This window comes from Physeter macrocephalus, chromosome 4 (genome assembly GCF_002837175.3).
Source record: "Physeter macrocephalus isolate SW-GA chromosome 4, ASM283717v5, whole genome shotgun sequence".
Taxonomy (NCBI): domain Eukaryota; kingdom Metazoa; phylum Chordata; class Mammalia; order Artiodactyla; family Physeteridae; genus Physeter; species Physeter macrocephalus.
In genome coordinates, this window is record NC_041217.1 from 39,123,976 (window position 1) to 39,139,381 (window position 15,406).

Consider the following 15,406-nt stretch of genomic DNA (forward strand, 5'->3'; position numbering starts at 1 on the left):
CCGGACGCGCAGGCTCAGCGGCCATGGCTCACGGGCCCAGCCGCTCCGCGGCATGTGGGATCTTCCCGGACCGGGGCACGAACCCGCGTCCCCTGCATCGGCAGGCGGACTCTCAACCACTGCGCCACCAGGGAAGCCCCATGCGCTATTATTAATGCTTCCGCTCCTTGCCCCCAGCCCTCACTGTGTCATGTTAAAAGGAAGAAGAGGGGTGGCTATCTCTAGCACATGGTCAAGAAGTGCTGCTCTATCACACAGTCGGTAATACAGATGTGCCTGCTCGTGCCATTTCCTGGAAGGTGAGGGATGCTGTTTGACCTCATAGGGTGATACATGATCACTGATCCTCCGCAAACACAGTGCAATGATCGCCAAGTTCCTAGTCACAGGGAAGCTCCATCAGCCCACAGCCAGTGTCTGTGTGTAGTTAGCATCTGTCCTTTCCGGAGAAGGAGTGTCCTTCATTCTTGAAACTATGTCCTTCCTGCTGTGTCACTTTTATGACACAGTGATGTTAGTGGATGGTAGTTTGTCTGCTTGTTTTTATTTTCCATTGTCCTTACTTGGCAAAAGAATGGATTGGCGACCCCATGTCAGTCCCTCACAATGATGGGGGAAATTTACTGATGAGAAGTTTGGCGGTCAACGGGTGTGATACCCGCAGTCAGACTGACCTGGGTTTGATCCCGCCCTCATGCTTTCAGGTGGACCCCTGGGCTAGACATATGACTTCTCTGAGCCTCAATTTCCTCATAAGATGGAAATAATTCCATCCCATAAACATTCTTGAGTTGTCAGGCTAGGGCTGGAGATGTGGACCTCAGTGGCCCCAGGGTCAGGTAAAGGAGTAAGGCATCCAAAATAGGAGGTCATGCAGAGAGAACAGGCTTGTGGTTGCCAAGGGGGACGGGGGAGGGGAGGGAAGGACTGGGAGTTTGGGGTTAGCAGATGCAAACTAGTATATATAGAATGGAGAAACACCAAGGTCCTATTGTATGGCACAGGGAACTATATTCAATATCCTGTAATAGGCCATAATGGAAAAGACAAAAAAATATAGATTTACAAACAGATAGACTGTCATGGAGTGAGGTAAGTGCCCTGGGCTGGGGCGGGAAGGGGACATTGCCAAGGCATCGAGGTGACTCAGAGGTGCTGGTGGCGAGGGCAGGCAAGGATGCCTGCCCAGAGAGGTGACGTGTGAGTTGGAGGTTGAAAGGTCATATGCAGTTTGCGTGGGGGACATGGTAGGCCGTTGAAGGCATGAGCAAAAGCCGCAGAAGGGCGGAGAGAAGGGCGTGGCAGAGGCCCAGGCGTCAGTCCACAGGGCTCATGTGAGGGACCACTGTGGGCTCCGTCTGTAAGAGGAAGAACCGTGGCATGGAGGGAAGTGGGGCTGCTGGGCCGAGGTGAGCGACGGGGCTCTCAAGGCCAACAGCACCAGACCATGAAGGCCTGGTAAGCCCCAACCAGACCTCGGACTTCATGCTGTAGGCCCATGACCTCTAGACCCGTTGCCAGACTCCCAGGGCACGCAGAGGCCCAGTCGGGACCTGGAGGCCAGCAGGGCGCATCTTCCAGCAATGTATCTATTATTCAGAAATCTGGAAGAGAAACATTTCACCCTAAAATAAACATAATTACTAGAGCACAGAATGCAAAAACTCACATGGATTTTTAAGGTGAAACTGGAGTTTCCAAATCTACACTTTAAAATCAAACTAGTTTTCAAGGACATTTCCTACAAGTACCTCTCCCCTCCTTCCCAGGGAGGTTATGTGCTCATTCACACCAGCCCAGAGTATTGGGAGAGGAAGGCGTGAGAGGTGCTGCTAGAATAAGGAGGGAGCCGCAGCCTGGGGTGGGAAGAGCTGGGCTCTGAAGCCGGGTGTGTCTGGCTTATTTCCTGGCTCTACCTCTTACTCACTGTGTCCCTGACAAGTCATACAGCCTCCCCTAAGCCATCACTTCCTTCCCTTTAAAGTACAAGTAATAGTATCTTCCTCATGGGGTTGTTGCCAGGGCTAAATAAAATAATATGGTAGCACAGAGAAGGCATGAAATAAAAGGTAGCTATTTTTAAATGAAAGCTATGGCTAAGGGCTTTCAGCAGGGAAGTATCATGCTGCAGGGAGGATGGGCTTGATGGTGATTCAGAAAGTCCAGGCATGAGAGGATGAAGATGGCAAGGACAGGGTAGATTAAAGAGACTTTGGAGGGAGAACCATCAGCGGTTGATGATCAAATGTAGGAGAGAAGGAATCAGGAGCTGTTGAGGTTGATACCGAGGTTTCTAGCTTGGCAAACGGAGGGATGATTGATTAGTGATGCTATAGACCAAGATAGAAAAGAGAGGGGAAAGCAAAAGCGTCACAAGAGGAGGAGACAATGGAACACATGGCATTTGGCGTGCCTTGAGGTTCCTTGGAATGTCTGAGTTCTTCAGTGAGCTCTGGATGGAAAGAGCAGCTTAACAGGCAGAGCGCCAGAAGAGGTACTCGGTTTACATTTTGAAAGGAGAGAAGGTAGCTAGTTACTTTAGTTTCCCAATCTGGCCACTTTCAAGGATTAGGGTATTTAGTTATTCCAAAATATGACTAAGAATGCCCTCATAATCAAAGAAGGGACACCCACCTGCTTTGGGGGATTTGGGATGAAGGGATTTTGCTCTTACCAAGTTGGCAATACCATCCCTGCTGGGGCTGGTCAGGCCCGGCGTGAGCTGCAGCATGGAGGCCCGGTTCCTTTTGGATTAATTAGAGAAAGACAAACTTGCCACATCTGGGAGGGAAGCAGGCTGACAGGCAGGTAAGCTTAGTGAAATTATAGGACTTTTATGAGGTCCTCAGGATGTAGGATCTAAAGTCAGGGCTATGAGGTGACCAGGCTTGGAGGGACAGACTCCCACAGTCACATCCCCACTGAAATGATGCATTAGGATACTATGGTGTTACTTTACAGTTAGACATGCACATACTTGCTAAGACCACTGGGGTCTGGAGAAAAGAATTACACAGGAAATCTAATTATGGACTGCCAGTGACTTGGAAGGTTTGCAGGAAACCTGAGGAGCGAGATGATGCCATTATCGAGTGAAATGATGTCATAAATGGGAAGAGCTCAGGGCTGACTTGGACCTGGGGAGGATGTGACTATTATTGGGTGAAGAGAGTTAGCATGAAGACCTCAGGCTTTGCCGCTGTAACGAACGAGGGCGTTTCTCACACCTTCAAAGGCAGCATTGTTTGTTCCTCGAATAAAGTGCAAAGCAGCTCAGAAAGCCCTCAGCTTAGACTCTCCCTCCCAAAGGCTGGCATCGAGGACAAGGCACAGGTTCTGTTCATGATCCCAGCTGGGCCTTCTGTGGACATGAGGGTGAGGCATACTCAGGGGTGATGAATCAACAGGCCCTGCCCACTGGGTCCAAAAGACCCAGCTAGGAAAGTTCCTGATCCCAGGCAAGGTCTCTTTGATGTTTATGGTGAGAGGGGGACCAGGAAAGTACAAAAGTAAGAGAATCTTTTCAAAAGCCTGTCTTTCTGGGAGAAGTGGATCAGTCAGCTTAAAAAGGGACTTAAACAGGGCTTCCCTGGTGGCGCAGTGGTTGGGAGCCTGCCTGCTGATGCAGGGGACGCGGGTTCGTGCCCCGGTCCGGGAAGATCCCACGTGCCGCGGAGGGGCTGGGCCCGTGAGCCATGGCCGCTGAGCCTGCGCGTCCAGAGCCTGTGCTCCGCAACGGGAGAGGCCACAACAGTGAGAGGCCTGCGTACAGCAAAAAAAAAAAAAGGGGGGACTTAAACAGTAATGCTCTGCTCCTCCTTGTCTCTCCCTGTGAGGCTCAGAAGTGTCAGGATTTTAACTACAATCAGCTCAGTGGAGTGAGTGGGCCCTGCAGATGGGGCCAACTGGAGGACTGGATGGTGTCCTGGGTGGTGCAGCCCCGAGCCCGCACAGCAGACCTGGGCAGTGCTGCGGGAAGGAGCCTCAGGCACCTCAGCGAGGGGACTCTGCTCTTTCAGGGTGAGGAGCTGGGGAAGGCCTGTGGTGCGCTGGGCCGGGTCTGCAAGCAGTGGGCTAGGATCCTCCCCAGCGGAGGGGAAGATGGAACTGGGGTGTGGAGACTTCCCCAGAGGGACAGGCTTTCACTGGGAGACACTGCCCCCCACTCTCCAGCACTAATCTTTCCTAATGAAAATATATATATATATATAAAACAAATAAAATTCTAAAAGCTCCAAAGAATTTGCTGAGGGCTACTCAAGGCCCATCATCCAAGCTGACTAAGGGTAGCTGGTGCTCTGCTGGCCCGGACACCCTACCAAGGAGCGGGTGAGAAATGGGGGCTCTTCAAGAAGCAAACAGTGGGAAGAAGGCCTGGGTTCCAGGCCCGGTGCACTGAGCTCTGTGCTGTCAGGCTAACCTACTACTCTCTGTCTGGCAGTGGCAGCGAGTGACGGGGCATCAGGGGACCTTCTCGTTTGTCTTGGGGGGTGACCATCATGAGGGTGCCGCAGGCAGGTCTGACACAGCCTCCTGGGGTCCAGAGTCACCGGCACTAAGGGTTTGGTTGACATTCACCAGCTGGGCACCATGGCTGGAGCCCAGGAGCCATGGAGGAGAAAAAAATCAGTGAAGGCACAACCGCTCTTCTGGAAATCGTCCCCGCAGAGGGGCACTTGAGACAGACAGCCCCACAGGGGGCTCTGCCCAGCTCAGGTCCACACCAGTGGGTCCACTTACCCACTCACCTTCACACACACACCACCGGCTGCGGGGAGAACATGAACGCTGGGAGCTCGGAGACTGGGGGGAGCCTTGGCCAAGGAAAGAGATGTGATCCCTCGAAGAAGAGACCCTTCAGTGTGTAGAACCCATCTCCTTGAGGAAGGACGCCCTCACCCTTGAACCAAGCTGGGTGGGTCATAGGTGAGGAGTGGCCAGCTGGGTGGGGAGAGGCTTGTTAGACTGAGAAGGGGCTTTCTCTGGACCTCGTTGGGACAGGAGACTTTGGGAGGGCGAGCAAAGAAGCAAAAAGGCCCAGGAGAAACATTGAGTCTGTTTTAGGGAGGGATCCCTGGACATGGGAAGTTCAGAGGATGATGGGAGGTTGAGAGGTGGGCGCGGTGAGAGAAGCCTGCGGTGTGGGGACGTTTGCAGGGAGAGGTTTCCTGCAGAAATGAGGAGTGGGCCGTCATCATCTCTGCCTGAGGGCACACGTCACCTCAGTTGTCCCCTCTGGAGAATGGCAAGTCACGGGACCTGGTTGGAGGTCAGGAGACCTGGGCCTCTAAGGCAGCCGCCCACCTGCTCTGGGCGCCTGGGAAGGAGCTGGAGGAGGAGGTGAGGAAGGAGGGGGCGGAGAAGACTTCCTCCCCTGGGCCTCAGTTTCCCAGCTGCACAAGGTGGGGGAACAGATAGCCCGACCACCATCGGCCATTAAGAAATAGAGGGCAGGTGGAGCTCTGCCTGCCAGGATGAGAACGCTGACTCTTCTTTTCCTTCTCCAGTATCGAAGCGTCTTAGAGAATTACCTCGCAGACTCCATCAAGCTCTCCCCAGAAGGCCAGTCCAAGAGCAGTTGCTGCTGACCTTCCAGACTCCCGCTCTGCACACCCAGGGACAGAACACGCGCAAGGCCTGGTCATCCAGGGCCCCCACCAGCCCCACTGCCCGCCCAAGCTCAGAGGGCAGTCCAGGCTCTGCGGCCAGAGCCCTGAATCCCTCGCATCTGCTCTGGACCCAGAACCAGAGGGCGGCCCTGCCTCAGGCTGAGTGTAGAGAGGCCGGGGCTGGGCCCTTGAGCCTGGATGAAACTCCGGATGTCACAGCCAAACCCCAGAGGAGTCACGATTCCCTTGCGGACTCCAGCTTTCTTGCCACACGCCCTCCCTAGCCACACCCCTGCTCCAGAACGCACATCTCTGCAGGCAGGCCACTCTCTCTGGAGTCCTATTGTATTCTCCTATGGACTGGCCTTCCTCAGCCCATCCACCACACCCTCCAAGAGCCACAGCACAGCTTTGGACAAGGGTGCAGCTCAGGCTCCCTCGTAACCGGGGCCAGGGAGTGAGGGTCTACCTCTACCCCTGGCAGCAGCTGTTCAGGCCTGGGACACCCCCTGTTTGTCCCCTCCAGAATGCAGGACTGAGGAAGCGCAGGAAAAACCCACCGGGGACTGGTGCATTTCTCCCTGCTGGTGCTCAGGCAACTCCCATAACTCTCTTTGAGCTTCAGCTTATTCATCTGTCAAATGAGAGTCACATGAGCCCTGCCCACATCAGTGTGGTTCTGAGGACCAGAACCTCTGCTTGAATCTCAGTTGCTCTGTTGAGATACATTTACTATTCTTTTTTTTTTTTTTTTTTTTTTTTGCAGTATGCGGGCCTCTCACTGTCGTGGCCTCTCCCGTTGCGGGGCACAGGCTCCGGGCGCGCAGGCTCAGCGGCCACGGCTCACGGGCCCGGCCTCTCCCGTTGCGGAGCACAGGCTCCGGACGCGCAGGCTCAGCGGCCATGGCTCACGGGCCCAGCCGCTCCGCGGCACGTGGGATCTTCCCGGACCGGGGCACGAACCCGTGTCCCCTGCATTGGCAGGCGGGCTCTCAACCACTGCGCCACCAGGGAAGCCCTGTTTACTATTCTTTCAACAAGTATTTTTGAGTATCTACTGTGTACGATGCGTTGAGGTCCAGTGACAAATGTAACCAACCTTGCTCTCCCGCATCCGACATTCTGGCAAGGGAGAGAGGCAGTAAACACAGAATTTAAACAGGTATTTTCAGATAGCAGGTAAGTGCTTGAACAAAGTGAAACAAGGTAATGGGATAGAGAGGGACAGGGGGTGGGGTTGGGTGCTGTTTCAGACAAAGTAGTCCATGAAGGCTTCCCTGGGGAGGGGGCATTGGCTCAAAGGCTAGAGAATGAGAAAGGGGCTGCCACCTGAACTGGACAAAGAACATTCTGAGGAGAGGTTGCAGCAAGGGCCAAGGCCCCAGGTCGAGGACAAACTTGTGTTCCAGGAACAGTGAAAAGATTAATTTACCTGAGGACTCAAAGCTGCTGTCCCAGAGAAAAGCAAAGTGGACCCCGCCCCCTGGATGACTCCTTGCGTCTCTGTCAACTGGCCACCAGAGAGCAGCAGTGCTCCTTTCCTTCCAGCAGAGCAGAAAGCGGAAGCTCCCAGGGCCCATGAAGAGCTGCAGTTTTTCTGTGCAGATGCTCAAAGCTCGTTCTCGGGCTCTGGGCATTTTCAACCCTTCGAGATTCGTGGGGCAGGAAAATCCCAGTTTCTTAAGCCTACAGAGAGATGAGCAAAAACTGCAGCATCAGTGATTCACGCAAGAAATCTGCATCAGTGACAAATACTAGAAGAGGGGCCTGGAAAGCTCATGGAGTCTCTGTCCCTGCAGTCTCTACAGCCATAATCTTCTTTTTCTTCTGGCGATAAACAACACAGATAGAGCCCAACCTGAATGGAAGAGGCAAGATGACCCCCCCAGGGTCATCCCATGACCACATCCATTCCCACCACAGAAGTCTCCTGTTTACACAGGCGATAAACAACACAGATAGAGCCCAACCTGAATGGAAGAGGCAAGATGACCCCCCAGGGTCATCCCATGACCACATCCATTCCCACCAAAGAAGTCTCCTGTCTACACAGAAGTATCCTTCCCTGAGCTCCCAGCAGAGCTGGGGATATTAGCCTATGACTTCCAAGTGTCACCTGACACTGAAGATATGCCCAGAAGTAGGGGGAAAGGGGAGGTGGGAGTCAGTAAGAGAGTCTGGGGAACCCCTTCTCCCCACCCAGCTGTGAAGTAAGAATTGCTCGACCTGGGCAGCCGCATGGACCGGGCCCGTGAGCCATGGCCGCTGAGCCTGCGCGTCCGGAGCCTGTGCTCCGCAACGGGAGGGGCCACAGCAGTGAGAGGCCCGCGTACAGCAAATAAATAAATAAATAAATGTGCACAACAAATAATAAGTGTGTCTTTCTTTGTTTTAATCTTTTGTGGTATTTAGTTTTTAAAGTTTTGTTTTTTCAATATCCCCATAGTTCAAAATTCAAAAGATAATAAAAGAGAAGACAGAGACAACAAAAAGTAAAATAGGAGCAGCGATATAATTGGCAGGGCCCAAAATGAAAATGCCCCACCCCTTGTCCAAAAATCATGAAGAGTTCCAAGACGGTGACACTGGATCATTAAACCAAGCGTGGGGTCCTTCTGAGCGCAGGTGGCACACACCTAGGAAGCTGCGCCTGAGTAAGCACTATGTTTTCCGTGCCCTCCAGAATGACAGAGCCCTGGCCAGGCTCACCTGGGCCGCTTGGAGATCAAAGGTTCTGTCTTTGCCAAAGCCACATGGAGATTCAACGCCAGCCCCAAACCACGCATTTTGAATCTTTCCCAGAGTCAGGAGCCAGGACCGAATGTTCACATGGGGGTGGAGAGTGGGGAGCTGAGGCCCACAGCATCCCTCCTATCAAGACTAGGGGACATGCTAGTGACCAATCTCCAGGGCAAATGGAACTGAGCCAAAACACCGTGGGCCGCTCCACGCCCAGTCCCCCACTCCTGAGTCTGAGACTGGCCCTCGGTTCCCAGCCAGTAGGGGCAGGTATTGGCAGAGAGAGGCAGGATGTGGGGCTGTAACTCCAGGCCAAGGGGAGCCCACTAGAGCCTCGTGGGGAGGGGGGGCGGCATGTCCCAGGGCCCTGTCCTCAGCATCTTTTCAGAGAAGAGGACCTAGATTAACAAGACTGCTCCGACCAGGCTGCTCCTCTACCCACTACAGCCCTCCTCCGAGGGGCAGCTCCAGGCTGCTAGTAAATAATCAAGAGAATCCAGGCCAGGGCTCTGGGCAGCACACGCCCATGGGGCTTGGAGAAAAACAAACCCAGATCTTCTCGCCAAATAAACCTGGCCGGGCCCTACTGGGTGCCATACTGCCCAAGGGGATTTGGGGAAATGCTGTTTCTGCATTTGCTCCTGCTGAGCAGAGGCTCCCACAGCAGCATCCACAGCCACAGGCAGATGCCGCAGTCAGGCACGTGGCAGATGCCCACAGTGGGGTCTTGTTCCCAGGAGGGCACAGTCCAATGGCAGCCTCAAAGCAGCCACGCTGGCAACAACACCAAAACTAGTTGCCGCGCACAGCAGACACAGCTGCGACAATGGACCCACGTGAGGCCAGGCCTGCTCCATGAGCACCTGGAGGCTCCCTCTGCGGTGTGTGCTGGAGTGGGGGGACAGGCAAGGCAGGAAGTTTAGTTCCAGTAGAGGGCAGAGGCCTGTACCAGGACGCTCTGTGCATGCCTGTTGGGGGCGTGGGGGGAGCAAGGGCTTGGAAGATCAGACAGTAGGTTTCCCTTGCTGAAGTACAGAAAAATTGTAACTAAGCTCATAGGCTTGGAGGGGAGCAAACAGAAAACTAGGTGAAGGGGTGCTGGCAGTGAGGGGACAGAAACACTGCCAAGAGCCCTCCTCATACCAGTGAATCCTCCAGAACAGCCCACGGAGGAGGGCGTTGGCCCCATTTTTCAGATGAGGAGACTGAGGCTTCCTCTCCCGCCACTCACATCCCACCATGTCCTGTCAACACCTCCTCGTCCTTGTCTTGAATTCATTTTCTTCTCCCCTCATCCTCTGCTCCAACGGGTCCAGCCTACCACAAGCTTTGCCTAGACCACACTTCCCTCCCCTTGAGCCCCCTGCCTGCCCTCTTGTCCCTTTCCTATCCACTCAACATGGCAGCCATCGCAGTGGCCTCCACAGGACAAGTTCTTCTTGTGACCTACAAGGGCCCACCACCGCCAGCCACTGCCTACTTGTCAGGGCTCAGCTCTGGCCACAGTCTCTCTCGATGCTGCAAATGGAGGACTTTCTCTCAGTCCCCAGGGATGCTTCTCACCTCCCTGCCCTGCCTGGCAGCGGACCTCTGTTGGGAACTCTGGCCCCTCTCTGGTCCTTCACCAGGCCAATTCCTCCTTAGCTGTTAGTTACCAGCTAAGGCATCATTTCCTTCAGTAAGGATTCCCTGATACCAAGACCAGGTTAGGGACCCCACCATGTGCCCCCCCAGCCCCCCTTACCACAGTGCCAGAACAGTAGCTCCACTAGGATGGAAGAGCCACGGGGCAGGGATTTTCATTGGTTTTATTCACCACCATCTCCCTCATGCCCAGAGCAATGCCTGACAAGGGTTGGGACTGGAGAAATATTTTTGGAAGGAAGAGCTCCTGCAGTATTTTATCATAATTGTTTGTCTGTTTGTCCTTAGACTGTAGTGTCCCTGAGGGCAGGGCTTGTTTTTTTTTTTAAATTAACTTCTATTGAAGAGGGCCTGTTTTGATTAATCATTTTAACCCCAGCACTCAGCATAGAGACTGGTGCATAGTAGATGATAAATAAATACTGTGGAATATACTAGAATACTGCATAGGTATTTTTTTAAATAACAATAAAATGTTCTATGTAATGACATGGGATAGATAGCTGAGATTCATTGTTATGTGAAAAGGCAATGGCAGAATCATGGGAATAATATGCTATCTCTTCTATAACAGGAGGCTTAAATAAGACTTTATGTTCATCTTTGCTTGTACATAAAGAAAACTCTGGAAGGATGCATGGAAAATGGAGAAAAGCAATTACCTTTCAGAGGGGGACTGGGCAAGTGGGAGTCAAGAGTGAGAGCAAGACTCTTCCTTGTATAATTTTATACTTTGAATTTTGAACTCTTTGAATTATTACATATTCAATAATTTAAAAGAAGGGAAATGAATATTGGTAGAAAAAAGTACAAGCAGGGAAAGAAGCAAAACTCCAACCAGGACCTAGCTGCCTCCAGTCAGTCCATCCTATGGCCTTGAATCCAAGGCTGACAAACTTGGATTCTGCCACCAGAGGGTACACGACTAAGAAATGCTCCAAGCCCACATGCTCTGGCCAAGATGCCAAGTCCCCTCGGATGTGGTGAGATCATCTCAAGTTCTCTTGGTTCTCGTGTGTCCTATCAGAGGATCCTGTCTCCTGGGACGTTAACTAGTAACTGAGTGATCGTTTCCAACCTCAGAAACTCAGCTCTGGAGATAAACGATCAAGTCTGTGCACTCCTTTGTGAATTACCACACTTAGAGGTAGGAATTTCCCAAGGTTAATCTCAGGGTTTACCAGTTTGTCAACACCCTGGAACCCCCTTTCCTAAACCCAGCACTGACCCCTGGAAAGACACTGCTCTAGCTTATAGGCTCCAATGTAAACTGGTACAACTATTTTTTTGGATTTATTGAGTAAGGCATCACATACAGGCCCTCCAATCCTGCAATTCCACCCTGCACATGCACAACCCTTGCTGGTGCACCAAAGGTCATGATCAAGAATTTTCTCCCACAGTCAACATAATACTAAACAGTAAAAAGCTGAAAGCCTTCCTGCTAAATTCTGGAACAAGATAATGTTGCTCACTCTCACCACTTCTATTCAACACAATATTCGAAGTCCTAGCCACAGCAATCAGATAAGAAAAAGAAATAAAAGATATCCAAATCAGAAGGAAGAGGTAAAATTTTCATTATAGCATATAACATGATACTTTATATAGAAAACCCTAAAGACTCTACACAAAAAACTATTAAAACTGATAAATGAATTCAGCAAGGTAGCAGGATATAAGATTAATATACAGAAATCTGTGGCATTTCTTTACACTAACAATGAAATATGAGAAAAAGAAAGAAAAAAAAAAGATCCAGTTTAAAACTGCATAAAAAAAAATTCCTAGGAATAAGTCTAACCAAGGAGGTGAAAGACTTATATGCTGAGAACTATATATAAAACATTGATAAAGGAAATCAACAAAGATTCAGTGAAATGGGAAGAGTGTATCCCATGCTCTTGGGTTGGAAGAATTAATATAGTTTAAATGGCTATACTACCCAAAGCAATCTGCAGATTTAATGTGATCCCTATTGAAGTATCCATGACATTTTCCCCAGAACTAGAACAAATAATCCTCAAATTATATGGAACCACAAAAGACCCAGAATTGCCAAAGCAATCCTGAGGAAAAAGAACAAAGCTGGAGGCATAACCCTCCCAGACTTCAGACAATACTACAAAGTTACAGTAATCAAAACAGCATGGTATTGGTACAAAAACACATATAGATCAATGGAACAGAATAGAGAGCCTGAAAATAAACCCACACACCTACGGTCAACTAATCTTTGACAAAGGAGGCAAGAATATACAATGGAGAAAAGACAGTCTCTTCAGCAAGTGGTGAAACTCAAAATGGCTTAAAGACTTAAATATAAGACATGACACCATAAAGCTCCTAAGAGAGAACATAGGCAAACATTCTCTGACATAAACCATAGCAATATTTTCTCAGGTCAGTCTCCCAAGGCAAAAGAAATAAAAGCAAAACTAAACAAATGGGGCCTAATCAAACTTATAAGCTTTTGTACAGCAAAGGAAACCATAAACAAAATGAAAAGGCAACCTACGGAATGGGAGAAAATATTTGCAAATGAAGAGACAACAGGGCTTAATTTCCAAAATATACAAAAAGCTCATACAGCTCAATATCAAAAAAAAACAAATGACCCAATCAAAAAATCGGCAGAAGACCTAAATAGACATTTCTCCAAAGAGGACATAACAGATGGCCAACAGGCACATAAAATATCCTCAACATCGCTAATTATTAGAGAAATGCAAATCAAAACTACAATGAGGTATCACTTCACGCCAGTCAGAATGGCCATGATTAAGAAGTCTACAAATAATAAATGCTGGAGAGGGTGTGGAGAAAAAGGATCCCTCTTACGTTGTTGGTGAGAATGTAAATTGGTGCAGCTGTTATGGAGAACAGTATGGAGGATCCTTAAAAAACTAGAAATAAAGTTACCATATGATCCAGCAATCCCACTCCTGGGCATATATCCTGAAAAAAACATAATTGGAAAAGATACATGCACCCCAAAGTTCATAACAGCACTATTTACAATAGCCAAGACATGGAAGCAACCTAAGTGTCCATCAACAGATGAATGAATAAAGAAGATGTGGTATATATATATACAATGGAATATGACTCAGCCATTAAAAACAAGAGTGAAATAATGCCATCTGCAGCAACATGGATGGACTAGAGATTATCATACTAAGTGAAGTAAGTCAGACAGAGAAAGACAAATACTATATGATACCACTTGTGTGTGGAATCTAAACAATAGTACAAGAGAACTTAATTACAAAACAGAAACAGACTCACAGACATAGAAAACAAACTTATGGTTACCAAAGAGGGAAGGGGAGGGTGAGGGATAAATTAAGAATATGGGATTAACAGATACATATCACTATATATAAAATAGATAAACAACAAGGGTTTACTGTATAGCACAGGGAACTACATTCAATATCTTATAATAACCTATAATGGAAAAGAATCAGAAAATAGAATATATATATATATATATATAGAGAGAGAGAGAGAGAGAGAGAGAGAGAGAGATACACATATATAACCAAATCACTTTGCTGAAACTAACACAATATTGTAAATCAACTATATGTCAATTTATTTTTTTTAATATTTATTTATTCATTTTGTTTTTGGCTGCATCGGGTCTTAGTTGCAGCACGTGGGATCTTTCGTTGTGGAGCGCAGGCTTCTCTCTACTTGTGGCGCACAGGCTTCTCTCTAGTTGTGGCATGCAGGCTCAGTAGTTGCAGCGTGCAGGCTCTCCAGTTGTGGCACGCAGGCTCCAGAGAACCTGGGCTCAGTAGTTGCGGTGCATGGGCTTAGCTGCCCCACGGCATGGGGGATCTTAGTTCTCCAACCAGGGATCGAACCCACGTCCCCTGCATTGGAAGGTGGATTCTTAACCACTGGACCACCAGGGAAGTCCCAAATACACTTCAATTTAAAAAAAAGAATTTTCTTTGTAGTATTGTTTGTAATAGCAAAAAAATTTTTAAAGAAAGAAAGAAACTAGAAATGACCTAGATATCCTACAGGAAATTGGATAGATAAAATGTGGTATATTCAGACAATGGAATTTCACAGCAGTGGAAATAAATAAAGCTACATATATCAACTGGGTGAATCTTAGAAGCTTATAGAAGATAGCAAGCCATAGAAGACATACTGTAAACCATTTATGTAAAGTTCAAAACTAAACGGTTTATCTTCATACTTATTTATCACAAACGCATGTGGTAAAACAACATAAAGCAACAAAAGGCATGCAAACAACAGACTAATGGACCCCAAATTTAGACAGTGGTTACCCTGATTGGGGGTCGGAGTTGGGGGAAGCAGAGGGATGCAATAGGGGCCAGACACACAAGGCACCTGGACGATGCTGGGAATGTTCTATTTCTCCATTGAGTTGTGGAGCCACAGGCAGTCATTTTATTATTACACCTTGCACCTTAGATGTATGTTACAGGAATTCTTTTTAATGACTCAAGTATTCAAATTTTAAAATTTCAACCACAGCCTGAGCTTTGGCGTCAGGCCCACCTGGGTTTGAATCCTGACCTTCTTTTCTTAGCTGTGTGACCTTGGGCCTGTCACCTGACCTCTCAGAGCTTCCACGATCTCATCTGTATGTGGGGATAATAATGCTTACCTTGAAGGGTTATGCATGTGCTATGCCTGCTCGTAGTAGATGCTTAATAAATGGTGGTATTACTGGATCAGGAAGAATTGCAAGGGTGTTGGTTTAAATCTCTTATTTAAATAATAAAGTGAATAAAGACATAGGATTCTGGGATCACCATTGTAGGTTAAGGGCACAATAAACGAGGATGCAATGAATAAACGAGTGAGGGAACAAACAAAAAAACTCATTCATCCTATTCGTACCTCCACATCTTCTCCCCTCAATGACTTCTGGGGCTCAAGTTGCCTGGTTAGCATTGCGGTCACTTAAAACAAAATCCAATTCTCACGCCTACCCAGGGCATCTGAAAGCAGGCAGCTGACAAGCTTAGCCCCAGGAAGATTCTGTCTCCACCCTCCAAACTGGACCAAAGACAGGACCTTGTGGGAAGAACTCACTGCATTCTCCCTACTGCCACGCACCTGGCACAGTTCTGGGCCCATAACAGCTGCTTTTGGGGAGGAGAGGGCTTTGGTCAACAGGGAGCTCCCCAGACATTTGCAGCCTTGGATCCATCACTCTTGAATCTGTGGGAGATTTCCTTGCCCTTAAAGTCTCAGCAACATTTGTTTTGTACACGATGACAGCCCCTGATTGGAGAAAATTAAGTGGATTTCCAAATCCTGAAAATGGAAGAGACTGATGTTTTTAGGTCTTCTGAGAATCTCTGCCAGTCTCTGATTTTTATTTTATTATTATTTTTTTTGCGGTACGCGGGCCTCTCACT

The 15,406-nt window shown here is 49.0% G+C and overlaps 1 protein-coding gene and 1 long non-coding RNA gene across 5 annotated transcripts in view; one reads left to right on the forward strand and one right to left on the reverse strand.

Moving 5' to 3' along the window:
* RAB7B (RAB7B, member RAS oncogene family) overlaps positions 1-6,343 on the forward strand; it is a 26,825-nt gene extending 20,482 nt beyond the window's left edge. For 3 of the 4 annotated variants that reach the window (XM_055084123.1, XM_055084122.1, XM_055084121.1), the window contains one exon: positions 3,843-5,064. In XM_055084123.1, coding sequence (XP_054940098.1) covers positions 3,843-4,229 — 387 coding nt within the window. In that variant the 3' untranslated portion in view covers positions 4,230-5,064. Of the gene's footprint in view, positions 1-3,842; positions 5,065-5,507 lie in introns of those variants that run through there. The other variant, XM_007114020.4, reaches the window with a different exon arrangement.
* Positions 6,344-13,630: 7,287 nt separating this feature from the next.
* LOC129392051 (uncharacterized) overlaps positions 13,631-15,406 on the reverse strand; it is a 32,006-nt gene continuing 30,230 nt past the window's right edge. The window contains exon 3 of the long non-coding RNA XR_008617060.1: positions 13,631-13,873. This is a non-coding gene — a long non-coding RNA (uncharacterized lncRNA). The remainder of the gene's footprint in view (positions 13,874-15,406) is intronic.